General features: G+C 41.7%; 1 protein-coding gene across 1 annotated transcript in view; it reads left to right on the top strand.

The window, feature by feature from the left end:
• obscna (obscurin, cytoskeletal calmodulin and titin-interacting RhoGEF a) overlaps window positions 1-16817 on the top strand; it is a 41652-nt gene that overhangs the window by 22767 nt on the left and 2068 nt on the right. Inside the window, exons 42-79 of the mRNA XM_027290247.1 lie at window positions 110-376; window positions 601-867; window positions 995-3223; window positions 3318-3390; window positions 3497-3591; window positions 3692-3804; window positions 3943-4143; window positions 4302-4384; window positions 4613-4783; window positions 4882-5041; window positions 5164-5265; window positions 5510-5674; window positions 6304-6462; window positions 6642-6819; window positions 6988-7101; window positions 7280-7447; window positions 7919-8021; window positions 8119-8248; window positions 8342-8447; window positions 9902-10082; window positions 10129-10299; window positions 10525-10646; window positions 10723-10835; window positions 11048-11216; window positions 11343-11430; window positions 11518-11718; window positions 11807-11867; window positions 11964-12041; window positions 12138-12310; window positions 12479-12505; window positions 12585-12737; window positions 13069-13114; window positions 13198-13275; window positions 13403-15137; window positions 15246-15374; window positions 15467-15589; window positions 16298-16465; window positions 16663-16768. Coding sequence (XP_027146048.1) covers window positions 110-376; window positions 601-867; window positions 995-3223; window positions 3318-3390; window positions 3497-3591; window positions 3692-3804; window positions 3943-4143; window positions 4302-4384; window positions 4613-4783; window positions 4882-5041; window positions 5164-5265; window positions 5510-5674; window positions 6304-6462; window positions 6642-6819; window positions 6988-7101; window positions 7280-7447; window positions 7919-8021; window positions 8119-8248; window positions 8342-8447; window positions 9902-10082; window positions 10129-10299; window positions 10525-10646; window positions 10723-10835; window positions 11048-11216; window positions 11343-11430; window positions 11518-11718; window positions 11807-11867; window positions 11964-12041; window positions 12138-12310; window positions 12479-12505; window positions 12585-12737; window positions 13069-13114; window positions 13198-13275; window positions 13403-15137; window positions 15246-15374; window positions 15467-15589; window positions 16298-16465; window positions 16663-16768 — 8806 coding nt within the window. The remainder of the gene's footprint in view (window positions 1-109; window positions 377-600; window positions 868-994; window positions 3224-3317; window positions 3391-3496; window positions 3592-3691; window positions 3805-3942; window positions 4144-4301; window positions 4385-4612; window positions 4784-4881; window positions 5042-5163; window positions 5266-5509; window positions 5675-6303; window positions 6463-6641; window positions 6820-6987; window positions 7102-7279; window positions 7448-7918; window positions 8022-8118; window positions 8249-8341; window positions 8448-9901; window positions 10083-10128; window positions 10300-10524; window positions 10647-10722; window positions 10836-11047; window positions 11217-11342; window positions 11431-11517; window positions 11719-11806; window positions 11868-11963; window positions 12042-12137; window positions 12311-12478; window positions 12506-12584; window positions 12738-13068; window positions 13115-13197; window positions 13276-13402; window positions 15138-15245; window positions 15375-15466; window positions 15590-16297; window positions 16466-16662; window positions 16769-16817) is intronic.

Below are 16817 nucleotides of genomic sequence, written 5' to 3'. Positions count from 1 at the left end.
GCAATACACTATCTACATTGTAAATTGGTTTGAATGTCAAATCATCAAATATTTTCCAATTTTTTCTACTGTCTATATGTTTTTTACCAATCCACGTCAATCTTTGCAGAGCTCCCACCACTCTTTAACAGAGATTTACAAAGTGTGGAGGTTAAGGAGGGAGGTACAGCCTCCCTGTGCTGTGAACTGTCCAAACCTGGAGTGTCAGTACAATGGAAGAAGAACAAGCTGCCATTGAGGGCCAGCAGGAAGTATGAGATGAAACAAGATGGCTGCTTCCTCCAGCTCCACATCAAAGAGCTCAGACCTGAGGACAGTGGAAGCTACACATGTCAAACAGGAAGTGCAGAGACCACTGCAAGTGTATCAGTTAAAGGTTTGTGCATGTGGGTGTTGTGGTGCATGCATGGAAAATCTCATTGTATCATCTCTCAAGTTCTCAGTTACAGGGAGGTGTACTATACTGTCCAAATACTTAAATGAAATGTGTGAACTGCCTGGAACTCCATGAAAACAAAGATATTTACAAAAACAAATTTGGCACCTTATCCAGCTCTGTCTCCAACGATAGTTTTGGTCTGGTCTGTCCTATCTACCTAGAACCCGCTCCATTTTTCAACAAAGATTTACAAAGTGTGGAGGTTGAGGAAGGAGCTACAGCCTCACTGTGCTGTGAACTGTCTAAGCCTGGAGTGTCTGTGCAATGGAAGAAGAACAACCTGCCAGTGAGAGCCAGCAAAAAATATGACATGACTCAGGATGGCTGCCTCCTCCAGCTCCACATCAAGGAGCTCAAACCTGAGGACAGTGGCAGCTACACATGTCAAGCAGGAAGTGCAGAGACCAGTGCAACAGTATCAGTGAAGGGTGTGTACATCTTAATACCTAATTGGAAAAGTTACAGGAATAAAAATAGGTCTACTCGTGTTCTTTTTCTGTCCAAACTCCACTACGCATAAACCAGTTGTCAATATTTTTTCATTTTTGTGTCTAGCAGTGCAATCCACTCCACCAAAGGTAGAACCTCCTACAATACTGCCTCGGACAAAGGCCACTGTTTCCAAAGAAACGCCTTCTGCAGAGAACGAGAGGCCTATTCCTCCAGAGCCCAAAAAGAGAACTAATAGGAAAGCATCTATTACAAACACAGACAAAGATGTTGAGCCATTGTTTGACCTAAAACAGTCTATGCTGAGGGCAAATAATAATGAAGACCAAAAGAGCACCCAACCTGCAAGGTCTACGGAGCCGAACTTTGATGTTGCACAGGGTGTCATGCAACTGGACACGCATAAAGAGAAGGGACTACTGGAAAAGGATGATGGGGTTGACAGGGAGGTAAAAGAGCCAGCAAGGACTTTGGAAACAGAGAAAGACGTTGTCATGGAGACCAAGCAACCAGGAAGGAAGCTAGAGAAAATAGTCAAGACTGACCATAACACAGATCAGTCAGACAGGGTTCTAGGAGACACTGCATTTCAACAAAAGAAACAGCCATTAATATGTCCGGAAAATCAAAATGAAGTTGAACAGAGGTCAAAACAACCAGGAAAGCCTTCAGAGAACACTAGTGAAGTGGAGAGGAAAGAAAACCTTCCAGGAACGGTCCTGTGGAAGAAGAGTGAGGATAAAAAACCTGTGAAACCAGTAGAAAAGTTTACCAAAGAGACAATAAAGGAAAAAGAAGAAAAGTCTACAGTAAAGGAGACTGAAGTAGACCAAACAGAGGAGGAACCTTTTAAACCACCAGTAAGATCGAAAGGAAAGGTGACAGAGGGAAAGGAACCTCTTAAATTTGTTTCAAAGGAAACTGAAAAAATACTTGTCCAGTCAGTAAAGTCTACTGTGAATGATTCAGAAGAGGACAATAAACAGAGAGACCTAGTTAAACAACAAGAGGCAGAGAGCCAGAAAACTCCACTGAAACTAGTAGTAGACAAAGAGTCAGTAGAACAACCAGAAAGGATTTTAGAAAAGAAGTCTGAATTTTCCCCTCCAAAACCACCTGCAAGGATAAAAACCAAAGCAAAGGGAGGAATGGAAAAACAATGTTCAAGGGACACAGAGACAGATCAGGATGATCAACAGGTGACAAGAGTTGCGGTGAAAACAATGGAAGATCAGCCAATTAAACAGTCAGTTGGGTTTCCAAAAAAAGAGGTTGAAGAGCAACCAAGATTTGAGAGGAAACAGTCATTACCAAAAGCCTCTGAGGTAGTAGAGAAAATTAAGCAACCTGTTAAAGCTGCAGAGAAGGACACAAACACCAAACAACCAATCAGACAACCAGTTAAACCAATGAGAAAAGAACCTGAAGTGGACCAGGAAATTAAACTCGTGGTCGAGCCAATGAGAAGGGAGGAAGAACAACAAACAACAAAGATGACAGAAGATATTCCTCTCCTTTACATTTCTGAAGATGAAACGTTCTTAGAGGCTTTGACCGACATACCAGCGACACATAGTGATGTCCATCCCCCTGGCTCTTTTGTTGAGGGTTTAACCCAACCCCCTACTCTTCCTTTAATTCATGAACCCAAAAGTGCACAACCACCAAACAATGCAACACCAGAGGTTGACATCAGCATTGAGGATGAACCAGAACTGCAAGAGGCTGCAGTCAAGATCCAGGCTGCCTTCAAAGGCTACAAAACCCGCAAAGACATGCGACCTGTCTTTAAAGAGGTGTTTAAGAACCAGAGTGCAGATCTTCATGGTACAGTCAATCTAGTGTGTGTCGTAGAAGGAAAACCCAGCACGGTGCGCTGGCTGAAAAACGGGCAACAAATCACTAATGACCATCGATGCCGAATTAAGACCACAGAGAATGGTGTATGCACACTGGTGATCAAAAACCTGACCACCAGTGACAGTGGGATCTATACATGTGAAGTGGTGAATAAATTCGGTGTGACCTCCTACAATGGAAACATAACAGTACAGCCTCAGAAGCCTGCTCCGATAGTCCAGAAGCCTGTGCACCCACCGCTTGCAGCCATAACTCCTCTGCAACTCGCTCCGCCAAAACCAGAGGCTGAAACCAAAACACAGATTCAGAGTCTACCTCAGACTGAAACCCAGACAGCCACCTCAGCTACAGATACTGCAAACTATGTGGAAAGTGTAAGTGTCTCTCTGTGGGAAGCCTACAACCTGACTGAGCAGCAGGACGCTCAGATGACTCTGCAAGAGAGGAGAGGTTCACTCATTGCTACCAGCTCCAGTGAGTAACATGTATTCTCTGTATAGTATAATCACAAAATTTGGATTTTCTTGATATTTACAGTATAGTACATATAATTTTCTTCTTTCAACAGTGTCGAGTCCCTCTGATTATGAAACAGCTCCAGACATGATGGAACCTGTTGAGACTTGCCCAGCTGTACTGAGGTCAGAGGGCAGAGAGGATATTTTAATTTTGCTATATAAATATAATATCTAAACTTTTTTATTTTGTTCATTAAGATGCACAAAATATCTCTGAATATTTTTACAGGGAAGTGACAAAAGCAGTGGACCAAGTGCCTCCAAAAGATGATAAAGAACAGATAGCTCCTCCACAACCTCCAAAGAAACTACTAAAGGTCAAAGGTCAGCAGTGCTGCTTTTATTTTTTTGTTGCTGTATGCCACTAGTTCTTATTAAATTTCCTATCAGGTATATTTATGCTATCTTCCTCTTTGATTTGTAGGGCCTCATGAAAGTCGACTGAGGACACCATCTCCTAAACACCACCGTGCTCACACACCCTTAACTAGTACCGTCTCTGGATCTGAGTCAGAAGGGGAGGAGGATCGACGAGAGGTACTTTTATGTATTTTGTTTCATCTTGGGTATATGCACTGTATTTATAGACTTATGCTCTGTAAACATTCATGCAATAATTTAATTTAGTAACGTTTAATCGTATATGCCTTAAACTATGTTTGTTCCCCCCCTGAGACATTTGAAATGTACGTGGCTCGAGCTGACTACAGTCCAAACAGTGGAAATAAGGACAGTTTTGTCCTGAAGGAAGGCCAGTTTGTAGAGGTCCTGGATTCTATTCATCCTGACAGATGGCTAGTGAGGACCAAACCAACCAAAACCAACCCTGCTCGACAGGGATGGGTGTGTCCAGCCTACCTGGAGAAGAAGAGGAAGGTAGGGCGACTAAATCCAGATGTCAAAATGTGTTATATTGTGAAATGTTAATCCTGTCCTGTTTTCAATGCTGTGCTGTCAAGAAAGAGGTTATTGTCTTTCAGTAATGAGAAATTAAAAGGCTTTAAATGATAAATACATAATGATGTTTTGAACAGGAGACCTTCCCACAATTAAGAGCACCACAAGAGGATCTTGATGGAATTGGATCAACAGGAGAAGAGTACAGGAGAGCTCTGAGGTGTGTCATGCTGCAGTTATATAATGACTGATATTTTTAAACTATATATTTCCACTATTTGTTTGTTTCTTGCTCATATTTCTTCCTATACTGCAGCATCTTGATAACTTGGCTTTTGTGATTGTGAAGAACTTATTTGTTCTCATCACAAATCTCAGATGTAAACTGTTAAAAAAACAAATGCTGCTTCATTGTTACAAATCTTCATTAAATTCCCTTTATCTTTAGCCAACTGATCCAAGGTCTGATTGATGGCGAAGATGAGTTTGTAAAGGAGATGAAGATGTTCACCGAAATGCTAAATAATTTGGACTCCAGTCACAACGTCCCGATTAATATCCTCAACCAGAAAGAGATCATTTTCAGAAATATCAAGGACATTGTATGCCTGCATGAGAGGTAATACATGCACACACACACAGGAAATAATTGTACTTGGACTGTATTATACATAACTTACATCTCTGAATGATAAACAAAATCATATGTCTTCTCAGGACTCTCCTTCCCGGTCTGAGAGAGTGTGCCACAGACGACGATGTGGCCATGCATCTGATCAAACAGACTGAGGACTTTGAGAAGTATCTTCTCTACATCGTGGGACAAGCACAAGCAGAGGCCTGCCTCACAGACAAGGCTATCCAGCAGTATTTCAAAGTACTCACAAAATCTGTTTGCATTTAAACATAAACATTTAACACTGTGGAAACTGTGTGCTAATAAGCAAGATTATTACACTGATCTAATGTGTTTTATTTCTTTAATATGTTACTATTCAGCAGTTAATAGAGTCTGGTAATCCTGAGGCTCCTGTCATGGATGTCCTTACCTTCCTCCAGCAACCAGTGGAGAGGATTCAAACCTACCAGGCTTTACTGAAGGTTAGGGTACAGTTTTATTTTTACAAATATATGTGTGAAACCTTAATGATTAGTGTCAGTGAGATGGAGGCAATGACTGAAATATATTATTCATGTTTCTTTGATCACAAAGGAATAGAGAGATATCGAAATATTTGCATATTGAATATTGAATTGAAGTTAATATAAATTAACTTAAGCTTAAGCTTATTCTGCTGCTAATGTGTCAAAATACCTAGGATGTAAATAAAAATGTTATTGGCAGGAGTTAATAAAAAACAAAGCCAAAAGTGGCCAGAGCTGCTGTCTTTTGGAGGATGCTTTCTCCATGGTGTCCTGTCTACCCTGGAGGTCTGACAACCTGCATCAAGTGTCCCTCATCGAGAGCTACCCAGCTCCTCTTAGCGCCCTGGGCGAACCTGTGCGACAGGTAACTACAGATAATTGACTGAATGTTTTTATATTCTGGTTTGGATTTGGGTCTAATAGCTTGTATCAATTTTTGTCACAACTAGTAAAAATGATGTTTCCTGTGTGTGAAGTTTAATCTCAGCTGAAATTAATCTGTTGTAATAAATTGATCAGAAAATTACATGATAACAGTGTGTAAGGCTTTCCTATTACCGAATTGCAGCATCAACTAGAAAATTTCTAAAGAAATTTTGAGTGTGCCTGACTCTGACCCCGTCGCCTGCATTCATTATTACTGACACTGCTTCCCGTTTTTTCCTTCCTTCCTTCATTCCGTCCTTCCTGTCGTCGTTTTTTTCTTCCTTCCTTTCGTCATTCTTTTCCTTCCTTCCCTCATCGTTTTTTCCTTCCTATCGTCGTTTTCTGTTTTGTGTGTGTGCGACAAAAACTCTGGGAGGAGAAGTAAACAGAAAAAAGGGCGTAAGAATCAGTTGAAGAAGAAGAAGAAGCGTGGTGGATAACATATAGTGTGCGCTTTCAGGCACACCTAAATACTCTGTATCACAATACTGCCTGAAAAGTACATAAAATAAAAAGTATTTGATGAGTCATCAGCATTTGATTAATTTTGCTGTTAATCCCCCTCAGGGAGTCTTCACAGTGTGGGAGGAAACGCCAGAAATTAAGACGACCTCTAGGGGGCATCAGAGACAAGTCTTTCTCTTTAAGGAATGCATTGTACTGTGTAAACTCAAGAAGGACACCAGTATGAACAATGACACCTACACCTTCAAGAACAAAATGAAGGTAAGATCTATTCTCCTGTTCTCGCTTATTCTACTGAAGCATCACAATAAATAAACCATTTAATACCACATATAGCCACATGTGATGACAATTCCTGTACTTGAGTGTGCTATCAAAGCTTTTTTCAACGTGACCCCATCTTCCCACTCATTGGTCTTTCTCATTCTCACTCTATCCAGCTGAATGATGTTGAAATAAAGGAGACTGTGGGTGGAGATGACAAGTCTTGGGGATTGTGGCATGAGCACAGGGGCTCATTGCGGAGGTACACACTGCAGGGACGCTCCTCCCTGGTCAAACTCTCCTGGCTGAAAGACCTGAAGGAGCTACAGCAACAATCCAGCCTGCCCACTAACAGTAAGTGGGTTTCTTTGGGAATGGAAATTTTTGTCAATCAGTGTGTTCTATTCTTTATATTACAACAGCAGCTGAAGTATAGCATTGGCTTCTGATATTGATCTGGATAATATTTTCATTAAATGCTTGATGAGTGATTTCTGTATTTGTGTTTGTGACTGTCAACAGGTCCACCGGTGTTTGAGTCACCGTTGTCTGACTGCACAACAAAGATAGGACAGACAATCAAACTGACCTGTAAAGTCACAGGATCTCCAAAACCAGTGGTCAGCTGGCTCAAAGGTCAGAAATAATAAATCTTATCAGAATATCTACAGTATATACTGTGTATATTTTGCCATAGTGTGATAAGAAGCAATGTTTTTAGTAGTGTGATTTCCTGATCGGCGCATTATTTTGCACACATGCATTGTGTGGTTTGGTTACAGTGCTAGTTTCACAGTTAAAATCTGTCTCTTAGATGGCCTTCCTTTAGAGGATGACCCACGTCACATCATCACAGCAGACCGCTCAGGCACCTGTAGTCTGATCCTGGACAGCCTTACTGCACAGGACTCTGGACAGTATGCTTGCTATGCTAACAACTTCATGGGCAGTGCTGGTACTCTGGCTAAGGTGGTGGTGCAAGGTGAGTCTGTGGATGCATCAAAACCACTTGAGTGTTGCTGCAGGTACATGTCTGTATTTGGAGGTGAATGTTGTACATGCATGCACAGAGGAACCCAGGACAGCTATATTATTACTTTGTAATTATAATACATTACTATGCTAGTTCTTCTACTTCTGCATCTAGTACTACTAAACTTTTACCACTAGTAGCACCATTATTATTACAGCTGTCACAATTACTACTATCGGTGTTACTTAAATTACTACTACTACTGTGGTTTCTAATCCTAGTGTCTTAATACACCCACTACATTACACTACACACATTATTTTAATCACTCCTACTACTTACTACCCGCTATTATATCTACTATTACTATTTACTGTTAACATTATTACACTTCTAATTATAATTACTATAACTGACATTGGTCTTTTACTAATTATAAGGGCACAGAAGACACATTCACGTAAATCTTCTTCTCTCCAGCTCCCCCCAGATTTGTGTGTCGGCTGGAGAGTGCTTGTCTGATAGAGGGAGAGGATATACTGTTTACCTGCTCCACACAGACTACTCCGTTACCACGAATCAGGTATGGCAACACATAGCAAATGTAACCACCATAGTGAATATGTGAATTTTTTCTAGTCATTGTATGTGTCAGACACATCAATTTTTGGATTTGGCAGGTGGTTGAAGGATGGCAGAGAGTTGACTGACCAGCAAAAATACTACATCCTGAATGACGCTCGTAGTGGTATCTTGTCTCTAACAGTCATCAGCGCAACAGAGGCAGATATTGGACAGTACGAGTGTGAGGTATAAGACCAATAAAGTCAAATGTACAGTTTATCAAGATAGTTAGTAACATTGATTTAAGATGCAGTACTTCAAATGTTTTGTTTTATTCAGCTTTGGAATGAGTTCGGCTGCGTCAAGTGCAAAGCAGGGCTTTGCCCCGCTTATGTACCGCCGATTGACATCGAGAATGACCAACCACAAGACTTACCTCCTAAAGGTACGTGGACGCTCCACACTTTCACTAGTTCACCTGGGTCCGAGAAAGGATGAAGCACATGCCATTGACCAGTTTCCCTTCAGTTCATCACTTCTGATCCTGTCACCCTTTTTGCATCACATCGTATGACATTACTTCACAACAAACAGCAACAAATTCCACTTTCAACCACTACCATTCATCCATTCTATCCAGGTGATGTCATTTTGAGATTTTACTCACAGTTTCCTTTTCCCCGTTTCAAACACACTCACATCATAAGCAGTTCCAACTACCATACCAGTTGTCACAAGATCCCCAGGGATTATAGCATGAAGTGCAGTCTATACCTGCATGCTTAAAAGATTCATGCACAGCAAATGTGGATTCACAACTATTAACAGTATTAACTATAACTATAACTATCTAATGATATTCACCATCATATGATGAAATGCATGAAATACAGCCACACTTACACATGTTTTTTTTCTTCCATTTTTCATTTTCCATTACTAATATTGCCATTTGAGTTAAGTGATTGTCTACGTTGTTTAACTTAAAAGGCAGCATGTAATAACTAATGCATGCATCATAAGCTGTCTCTGCTGAATGCAAATATCCGTAGATAACCTCTATCCCAGATCGCTACATTGACCTTTATTACATTCAATCTAATCAAAACCATCTATGACCTAATATCTGTATAACAAAATAACAAATGTTTTTTTATTTACTGTTGAATAAGTTTCACCGCTCACCTCATCTGTTCATACAGAAGTCCCAAGCACTTCTATATGTTATTCATACATTGAGAGTCGATCTTAATACCTAACAATAACTACTTCTAACAAGCTTCTATTGCCATAACCCAGCAGGATCTAGTGGCTACCATTCACCATAGACACCATACTGCAGCATCTTCACCGATGAAAAGACATCGATACATTTATTGTATGGAATGTTTTTGTGTTTTTCATCATGTTTCCACTTTGCACAGATTGCATGAGTTGGAACAGACTAGTTCAATTTCCGCCATTCCTCCAAAAGTACTACCATTACTGTCATGTTAGGCAGTGATTTGCCAACTGTAGTATCTATTCATTTACCACAGTTGCTATCGCGTTGGGTCAGCAAGGTAAGGAATAAAAGTAGAATATGGTAGATTGTTATTTAGCTGATTCGATAGAATTATTAGATGCTGATGAAATCTACTGTAAGTATGACATATGATATTCTTTATATGGGCTATAAAACTGTCTCACTCACATATATGTCTTTTCTACAGTTTCTCTGACACCAGTTCACCGTGTGTGCGCTTCCATTTTCCATAACCTACATGTTTTTCCATCTTCCCTCTACTAGTCCTAAAGCAGGAAGTTCCTCACATGGACTGTTCCATGTAAGTCATCATTGTCATGATAACAAATAACCACCCGACATTCCCCTTTCTCCTCTTGCCAACGCATGCCCAGCTAACTCTTCACTTCAACGAACAACAAGATGGTCATGTGCTGGGCAGGTGGAGTGGGCATACGCCCATGTCCTCTTGGTGTGTTGGGTTAGTGGGGTTAAACCCTCAAGTATCGAGGTAAGAAATGCATTAGTGCTGCATCCGGTAAGTAAGGTAAAGTACTTTTTCACTTTCTTTTTCCAGTGATTCTAAATAGTGACAGTACAGTCAAATCAAGAAATCATAAAAGCAAAAAATATTTAAGTGTCTGACCCATAAATTCCTGCTGAATGGCATTTTGGTTTTTGTAGATGCAGACTCGGAGGGCTGGACCACTGCCTTTGTGAAGAAATGGTTACAGACAGATTTCAGCCCTACCTCTATTGCTAAGATGCTCTTCCCTTCTGAACACGCTGAACAGTAAGTTTAGTATCACCAACAATGATGTATTGTTTCAGTTTTATTATTTAATTTCTTTCTTTCTTTAATTTGTTGAATTAAGCATCAGTTTGACTGTGTTGGTAAATGTCTCAATTTACTTACTTAAACAACTGTAATTTAGTAAATAGATTTAAAGTTATTTCCCAAAACTGATCAGTACTATTTGCTAGTTACCTTTTCCTTTCATCTTATCTTTGTCTCCAGAGCTGAATGTGGTACTGAAGAGGCTGTCCCTGCCTCCACATCCATAGGTCAGACACCATGTTATCTAGAGGATGAAGAGGAAGAGATCTACATCTCAGAGTCATTGCAGGAAATTACAGATGGTATTCTTGTCTCTAGAGTATGACTTCTATCAGACTTTGTGCGATTACTGACTAACTCATCTGATCGCCTTTTCAGCTCCTCCCTCCGTCCAGGTACCCACTGAGGACCTGTGTGTAGAGCCTGGCCAACCAGCTACATTTATTGCCATCATCACAGGAAGACCTACTCCGAAGATACAGTGGTACAAGGTAGGAGCACTGCAGATCAGTGGTGCCCACCTGAAGGGCTGGTTGCAAGAAAAGCTGAGTTGTGACATGACTGAAATATCATATTCCTACCATGCACCCTACTTTTGTATATACTGTTTTTAGAGCCAAACAGCCTCCTCTGAGAATGAATAAAGCATAAAAGTTTGATCAGAATTTGTCCCAATTAAAACCTTACTCTTCTGTGATTGGAGGATGGTGAGGAGCTTACAGCGAATGAGAACGTGGAGATGGTACAGCACGGCGCCCGCTGCTCAGTGACCATAGTTTGCCCTGAGGGTGAGGACAGTGGCATATACACCTGCTTCGCCTACAATGACTCTGGCCATGCCTCATGTGAGGCTCAGCTGACAGTGGAGGAAGGTGAGACAACAGCATGCTGCTATGCATCGTTATTTTAGTCCAATAGAGATCTATAGATGATAATCAGATCTACACACGATTATATTGTAGTACCTGCTTCATCCAAAGGTTTTGTTTTCTTTTTAGGTCCACTGGAGTGTCAGGAGAGAGAGGTGGAGCTGGGGAAGAGAAGGAAGCTATTCTCTGTCTATGATGTCCATGAGGAAATTGGACGGTGAATTTCTACTTTATATTGATGTAGTCCAAACTGCCCCTGACCCTATTAAGATTTATGATGATCAGCATCATCTCTGTGTTTTAGGGGAACCTTTGCGGTAGTGAAGCGTGTAGTTCACAGAAGGACAGGTGAAGTGTTTGCTGCCAAGTTTCTGCCTCTGCGGAGCAGCACTCGGACCAGGGCCTTCCAGGAAAGGGACTTGCTGTCCCGTCTAGCTCACCCCAGAGTGGCCTGTCTGCTGGACTTCTTCTGCACCAGACGCACTCTAGTGCTGATCACAGAAATGTATCCTCCTTGTTAAATGTTACAGTATGATCACTCCTTTTTCTTTACAGTTTGTATTCAGTTAAAATGTCTTTAACAACATTTCTAGGTGCTGTTCTCACGGACTTCTGGACCATTTATTACTGAAAGGATCTGTCTCAGAAAGAGAAGTACAAGCTTACATTTATCCCCTACAAAGTCATTTGTTCTTCCAAATATTATGTATGGCTCTTGATGAATAAATGATATTATACATTTTATTTCAGGTCCAGTCATACATCCAGCAAATCCTCGAAGGAGTTGGTCACATTCACAGCATGAATATTTTGCATCTGGACATTAAAGTGAGATTTCAGGCCCAGTCAACATTGTATTATTGACTGTGTCATAATTCTTTATGTAGTTCTTAACTCTTTATTCTTTATTCTTGTTTTCTTCAGCCTGATAATATCCTCATGGTGTATCCACCCAGAGATGAGATCAAGATCTGTGACTTTGGCTTCTGTCAAGAAATAGACACGTCCAGACACCAATACAGCACGATTGGTACACCAGAGTTTGTTGCCCCTGAGATTGTTCACCTAGAGCCGGTGACAGTGGCCACTGATATTTGGTGAGTTCAACTACATTTTCAGAATTTCCAGATGCTGTAGACCCACTCCTCTAGTATTACAAGGATATTTAAATAAAAACAAAAAATTATTAGCAATAAACCTCATACAACTGTAAATTACAGAGTAAAATAAGACAGTACATTAATATTTATTTTTCTCTCTGTTAGGTCTGTAGGTGTTGTAGCCTATATATGGTATGTATTGTTGTTAAACATTTCAATATACACTATATCAGTTTCTTTCGACTATTTATAGTTTTCTTTGTTTTGACAGTCTGGTGTGCCGATGCCCTTTTGTGGGTGAAACAGACCGTGCTACACTGCTCAGGGTTGGAGAGGGAACCCTGAACTGGGACGCCCCTGATCTCATGTACAGAAGCCCGGAGGCCCAGAACTTTCTTCACATGCTCCTTCAGCCAGATCCAGAGTAGGGAACCTGTATTAGTGTTGCTTACACATCAATCCATAAATGAAGATATTTAGGTAGAAGTCCAGTTTCCTGTGAGACATTAATAAGTGTCATTTCTGACTCAACAAATCAAACATAACCCAACAATGCAAAACTAAATATAATAAATAGTAAATGGAAACATTGCTGAAAGCTGCATTTAACATTTAATATAAAACACAAAGAACAAAATGATATAACATTTATATATTTATTTGCTCTAGAAATAATGCCAGTGTAGCCTGACAACAGTTAGGTGTGGCATCAGATGCAATAAACATCTCACCACTCCATTTTCTTCTCTATCTAGGAAGCGGCCATCTGCCTTCGAGTGTCTGAGCCACGTATGGTTCCAGGTGAGATGAACACAAGCTTTACTGTATTCCAGAACTGTAACTTAGGCACACATCTAAACATCTAAATTTCTAACTGTGTTCAGGACGAACATGCAGGAGAAGACACCGATGAAATCAACACAAAGAGTTTGAAAGTCTTCATGTCAAAAAGGAAATGGCAGGTGAGTTTCCACACTTGTCTCGTGTCATTAATTGAAATCACAGCCTCTCCTCATAACTGGTTTCTTGTAAAGTTGACAATCTTGAAGTTTCACATTTCACCAGTATCTTTCCCATCTATCCTTTCAGCGTTCTTTGACTTGTATTGGGTCAGTTCTCACACTGAGGCCCATCCCTGAACTGCTGGATGCTCCTCTCAGAGACACTGCAGTGACAGTTCCCCGTGAACCCCAGGAACACAGCAGCACTTCTCTGAGCAGTGGCTCCTCATCTGAGTATGATGAAGCTGACTCCTGGGACTTTTTTCAGCACTGCAGCCAGACTGAGGAAGAGGAAGAAACAGAGGAAGACTACGATCCTTTAGTGGAGCGAGCGCAGATCCCCGAGCCTTTTGCCAAACTCCACCTTTATGCAGAAGAGGAAGAGGAAGTGACATTAGGGGAGGAAGAGGATGGGGAGCTGATAGGAAGGAGGAGTGTGCTGGAGAGGAGTATAAGCAGGCAGTCAGCTGCATCATCAGACGTGTCGTGCCAACAGACACCTCAGAGGGAGCGTAGGTTCAGCAAGGACAGTAGTCCATCTCTCTACCTGTCTGATGGGGATGAGGGTTCCGGGAGCGACGGAGGTCGCATCCCTCGTGGCAGCGTCATCCGAAGCACTTTCTACAACACCTCCCATCAGCTTTCGCCCATGTCTGCCAGACACATGACTCTAAGGGACAAATTCCAGGCCAAAAAGCAGGAAAGAGGCCGCAAACCACTCCGGAGAAGCTTGTCAGGACGTCTCAATGAGCCTCTTATTGAATATGTGGAGGATGAGACGGAGACCAATCGTGGCCAGAGGCGGGGATCCATTCAGCCTACAATGCAGAAGTCCTGTTCCTTTGACAGCGGCGTTGGCCTTGTCCACACCAATATACCCCCTCACAGGAGGAGCAGGTCTCTTGATGAGTATTCACGGCGATCTCCCAGCTCACCCAAGCGCACAAAGTCAGGTGAAGAAGAAGGCTCTCAAAGTCTGAAGGAAGATTTCACAGATGATGAAGTGGCAGGTAGAAACGTGTTGGCCATCCCGAGCCCTCCACGACCAACAAGGAGAAGAGGTTCTGTCGCTCCAGTACAAGGGACACACATGCTGGGTGCATCATCTGTTCCCTCAAGTTTCCTTGCTGGAGACCGAATGAGCTCCAGGTTAGATCAAGAGCAGACAGAGGGAGACACCTTTGCAGGCTCCCAGGGATCACTGGCTGAGTCCTCTATTTTGGAGCACGGTGGCTCTGAGTCTTCAAGTAGACTCGACTCCTGTGAGGAGCTGAGTCGTGGTCACTTCAGAGGAAGATCAGGAGAGAGCGAAGGGTATGATGATCCAGGGGAACCTCTTAATTCACCATCCTCTTGCTCATTCCAAGAAGTTAAACCCAGAAGCTTGATTCCTCAGGCACCGCCTCGTAACCGCACCCGCTCCAACCCCAACTTAACAATAAACAGCAGAAGTCAACCAGGGACCCCACTAACAGCGAGCCCCAGTCCCAGTCTCTCTTCTCTCCAGGCTCCAGAGAGGCCTCCCAGAGCCAGGGACAAGAAGGAAAGCTATGGCCTCCAGAGGCATGCATCCGCTCCAGCCCTCGAAGCCCCGCCACCTACAGGAAAATCACCCAAGCTGGGACTGCTAAAGATCTTCCGCAGGCAGTCCTGGACTGGCCACTCATACTCCCACTTGGATGACACAGAGTTAGGACCCACACTAGGAGAGATCATGAAGCCAGATACTCCCACCATGTCTCTGAGGAAGAAAATGAGAGCTTCGGCCTCCAGCCTGACCAAGCTGTTTTCCAGGTCTTCTAGTAAGGAGGATGTGAGCAGAGGTGAGTTTTATCATTATGAATGAATAAATATGTCGTCCATATTAAGGAAAAAGTGAAAAATACAATTGACAGTCATTTTACTTTAGCATTGTTTGTCTGTTATAACAGGACCGATAGTAAAAGGATCAGCTCCCAGCTCACCTGAAACGGAGCATCGCTCTGGTCTTGAGAGTCCAAAAAAGAGGACCTCCAAACTCATGCCTTCTTTTAAAATACCTGCGTTCAGAAAGTCAAAAGGTGAAAAAAAATTATCTTAATTCTTTGGATTATGTATTTCTATGCTGTCATCATTTTGGTTGTGTATGTTTATTCTACTTCATAATTTCCAGATCTGACAGCACGCCCCAACAAGCCTGAAGTGCTCCAGTTAGATGGAGGTGGATTCCTGCTGTTTTGGAGACCAGCCCAGTCTAGCGACCCCGTCACCTACTGTGTGCAGTATTGTACAGACGGTGGGTTCACAGAGATGATCCAGCAGCACAGAAATTGTGATCAAAATGTTTAAAGATGAAATTGAAATGAGTTAGCTTTAGCTTTAGCATTGGAAAAAAACATTTTAAGTTACATTTTTGGAATCACTTATCACATATATTTCATTAGGCATGTGCAGTTCATAATGTTACAATGAGGCACTAGATATTTTTAGCTGGCACCAGCAGCTCTATAGTGTGCTCTGTCGGTTGGTAGGTCAGTCCTACCAAAATCCCACCTTTTGTGGACAGTTTTTGTCCTTGTGGGATGAAACTTGCCATGAAGTGTTTGCATGCATGTGTGTGCATCGTCACGCTAATTCCAAATTTGCGTTTGTTCAATCACAGATTTATTGTTTTTTTTAAATAATTTATTGAGCGTGACTATAGTGTGACTCTTTTTGAAGATCGGTCGTCAAGTGTCCTTAAAACATACAATGATGAATAATCTTCTTATAACAAAACATATTTGAAAGTGTCTAAACTGTTTTTCTGCAGCTGATACATGCTACTTTCCAATTGGCCTTAAAACAAGGCTGTATGCTTCTCTTTTTTTTTTCCCAGCTTGAAATTTACCTCAACAATCATTTTATTTTCTATGCTCAACATTACTAATGGCACTTTTTCTGGAATCTAAGAGCATTAAAATGTGATTTCACAGTGAAACTCGTGTATTGTGCACCTTCACAGGTGGGGAATGGACAGTTCTGTCAGAGGAGGTGACAGACAGCTGCTATGTGGTGAAAGATTTACCCAGAGGAGCTTCTTACGTGTTCAGGGTGGGCTACATCACCAAGACAGGAGCGGGACCTTTCAGTGACGCTTCAGCACCTGTTGTTATGGCTACTCATCCTGAAGGTAAGAACAATACTCTTAAACATGATGCTACATGTTTGCACATTCAGGGTTTTATCTGAGACCAGGCTTTGTAATATTTGCCTCGCTGTTTTGATATGAAGATTTACAGTAATTATATGTATTGACTGTGTAATGTACAAACCACTACTAGATGGAGGGTTACAGTGTTTTCACTTGTATTCACTCTTGTTGTACAGAGTCTCACATTCCTCTCATCCAGACTGAGTCTCTGGGGTCAAAGGTCATCCGGTCAGAACAACAAACAGCACAGAGGAACTATAGTTTCCTCTCTGAGATCAACAGGTGGGATTTTTAAGTAGAGCCTGCAACAGTAACATTGATAGTAACTTTG

The sequence above is a fragment of the Larimichthys crocea genome, chromosome XVII, assembly GCF_000972845.2.
Source record: "Larimichthys crocea isolate SSNF chromosome XVII, L_crocea_2.0, whole genome shotgun sequence".
Lineage (NCBI taxonomy): Eukaryota > Metazoa > Chordata > Actinopteri > Sciaenidae > Larimichthys > Larimichthys crocea.
The sequence above is the reverse complement of the archived record's forward strand: the minus strand, read 5'-3'. Positions and strand labels throughout refer to the sequence as shown.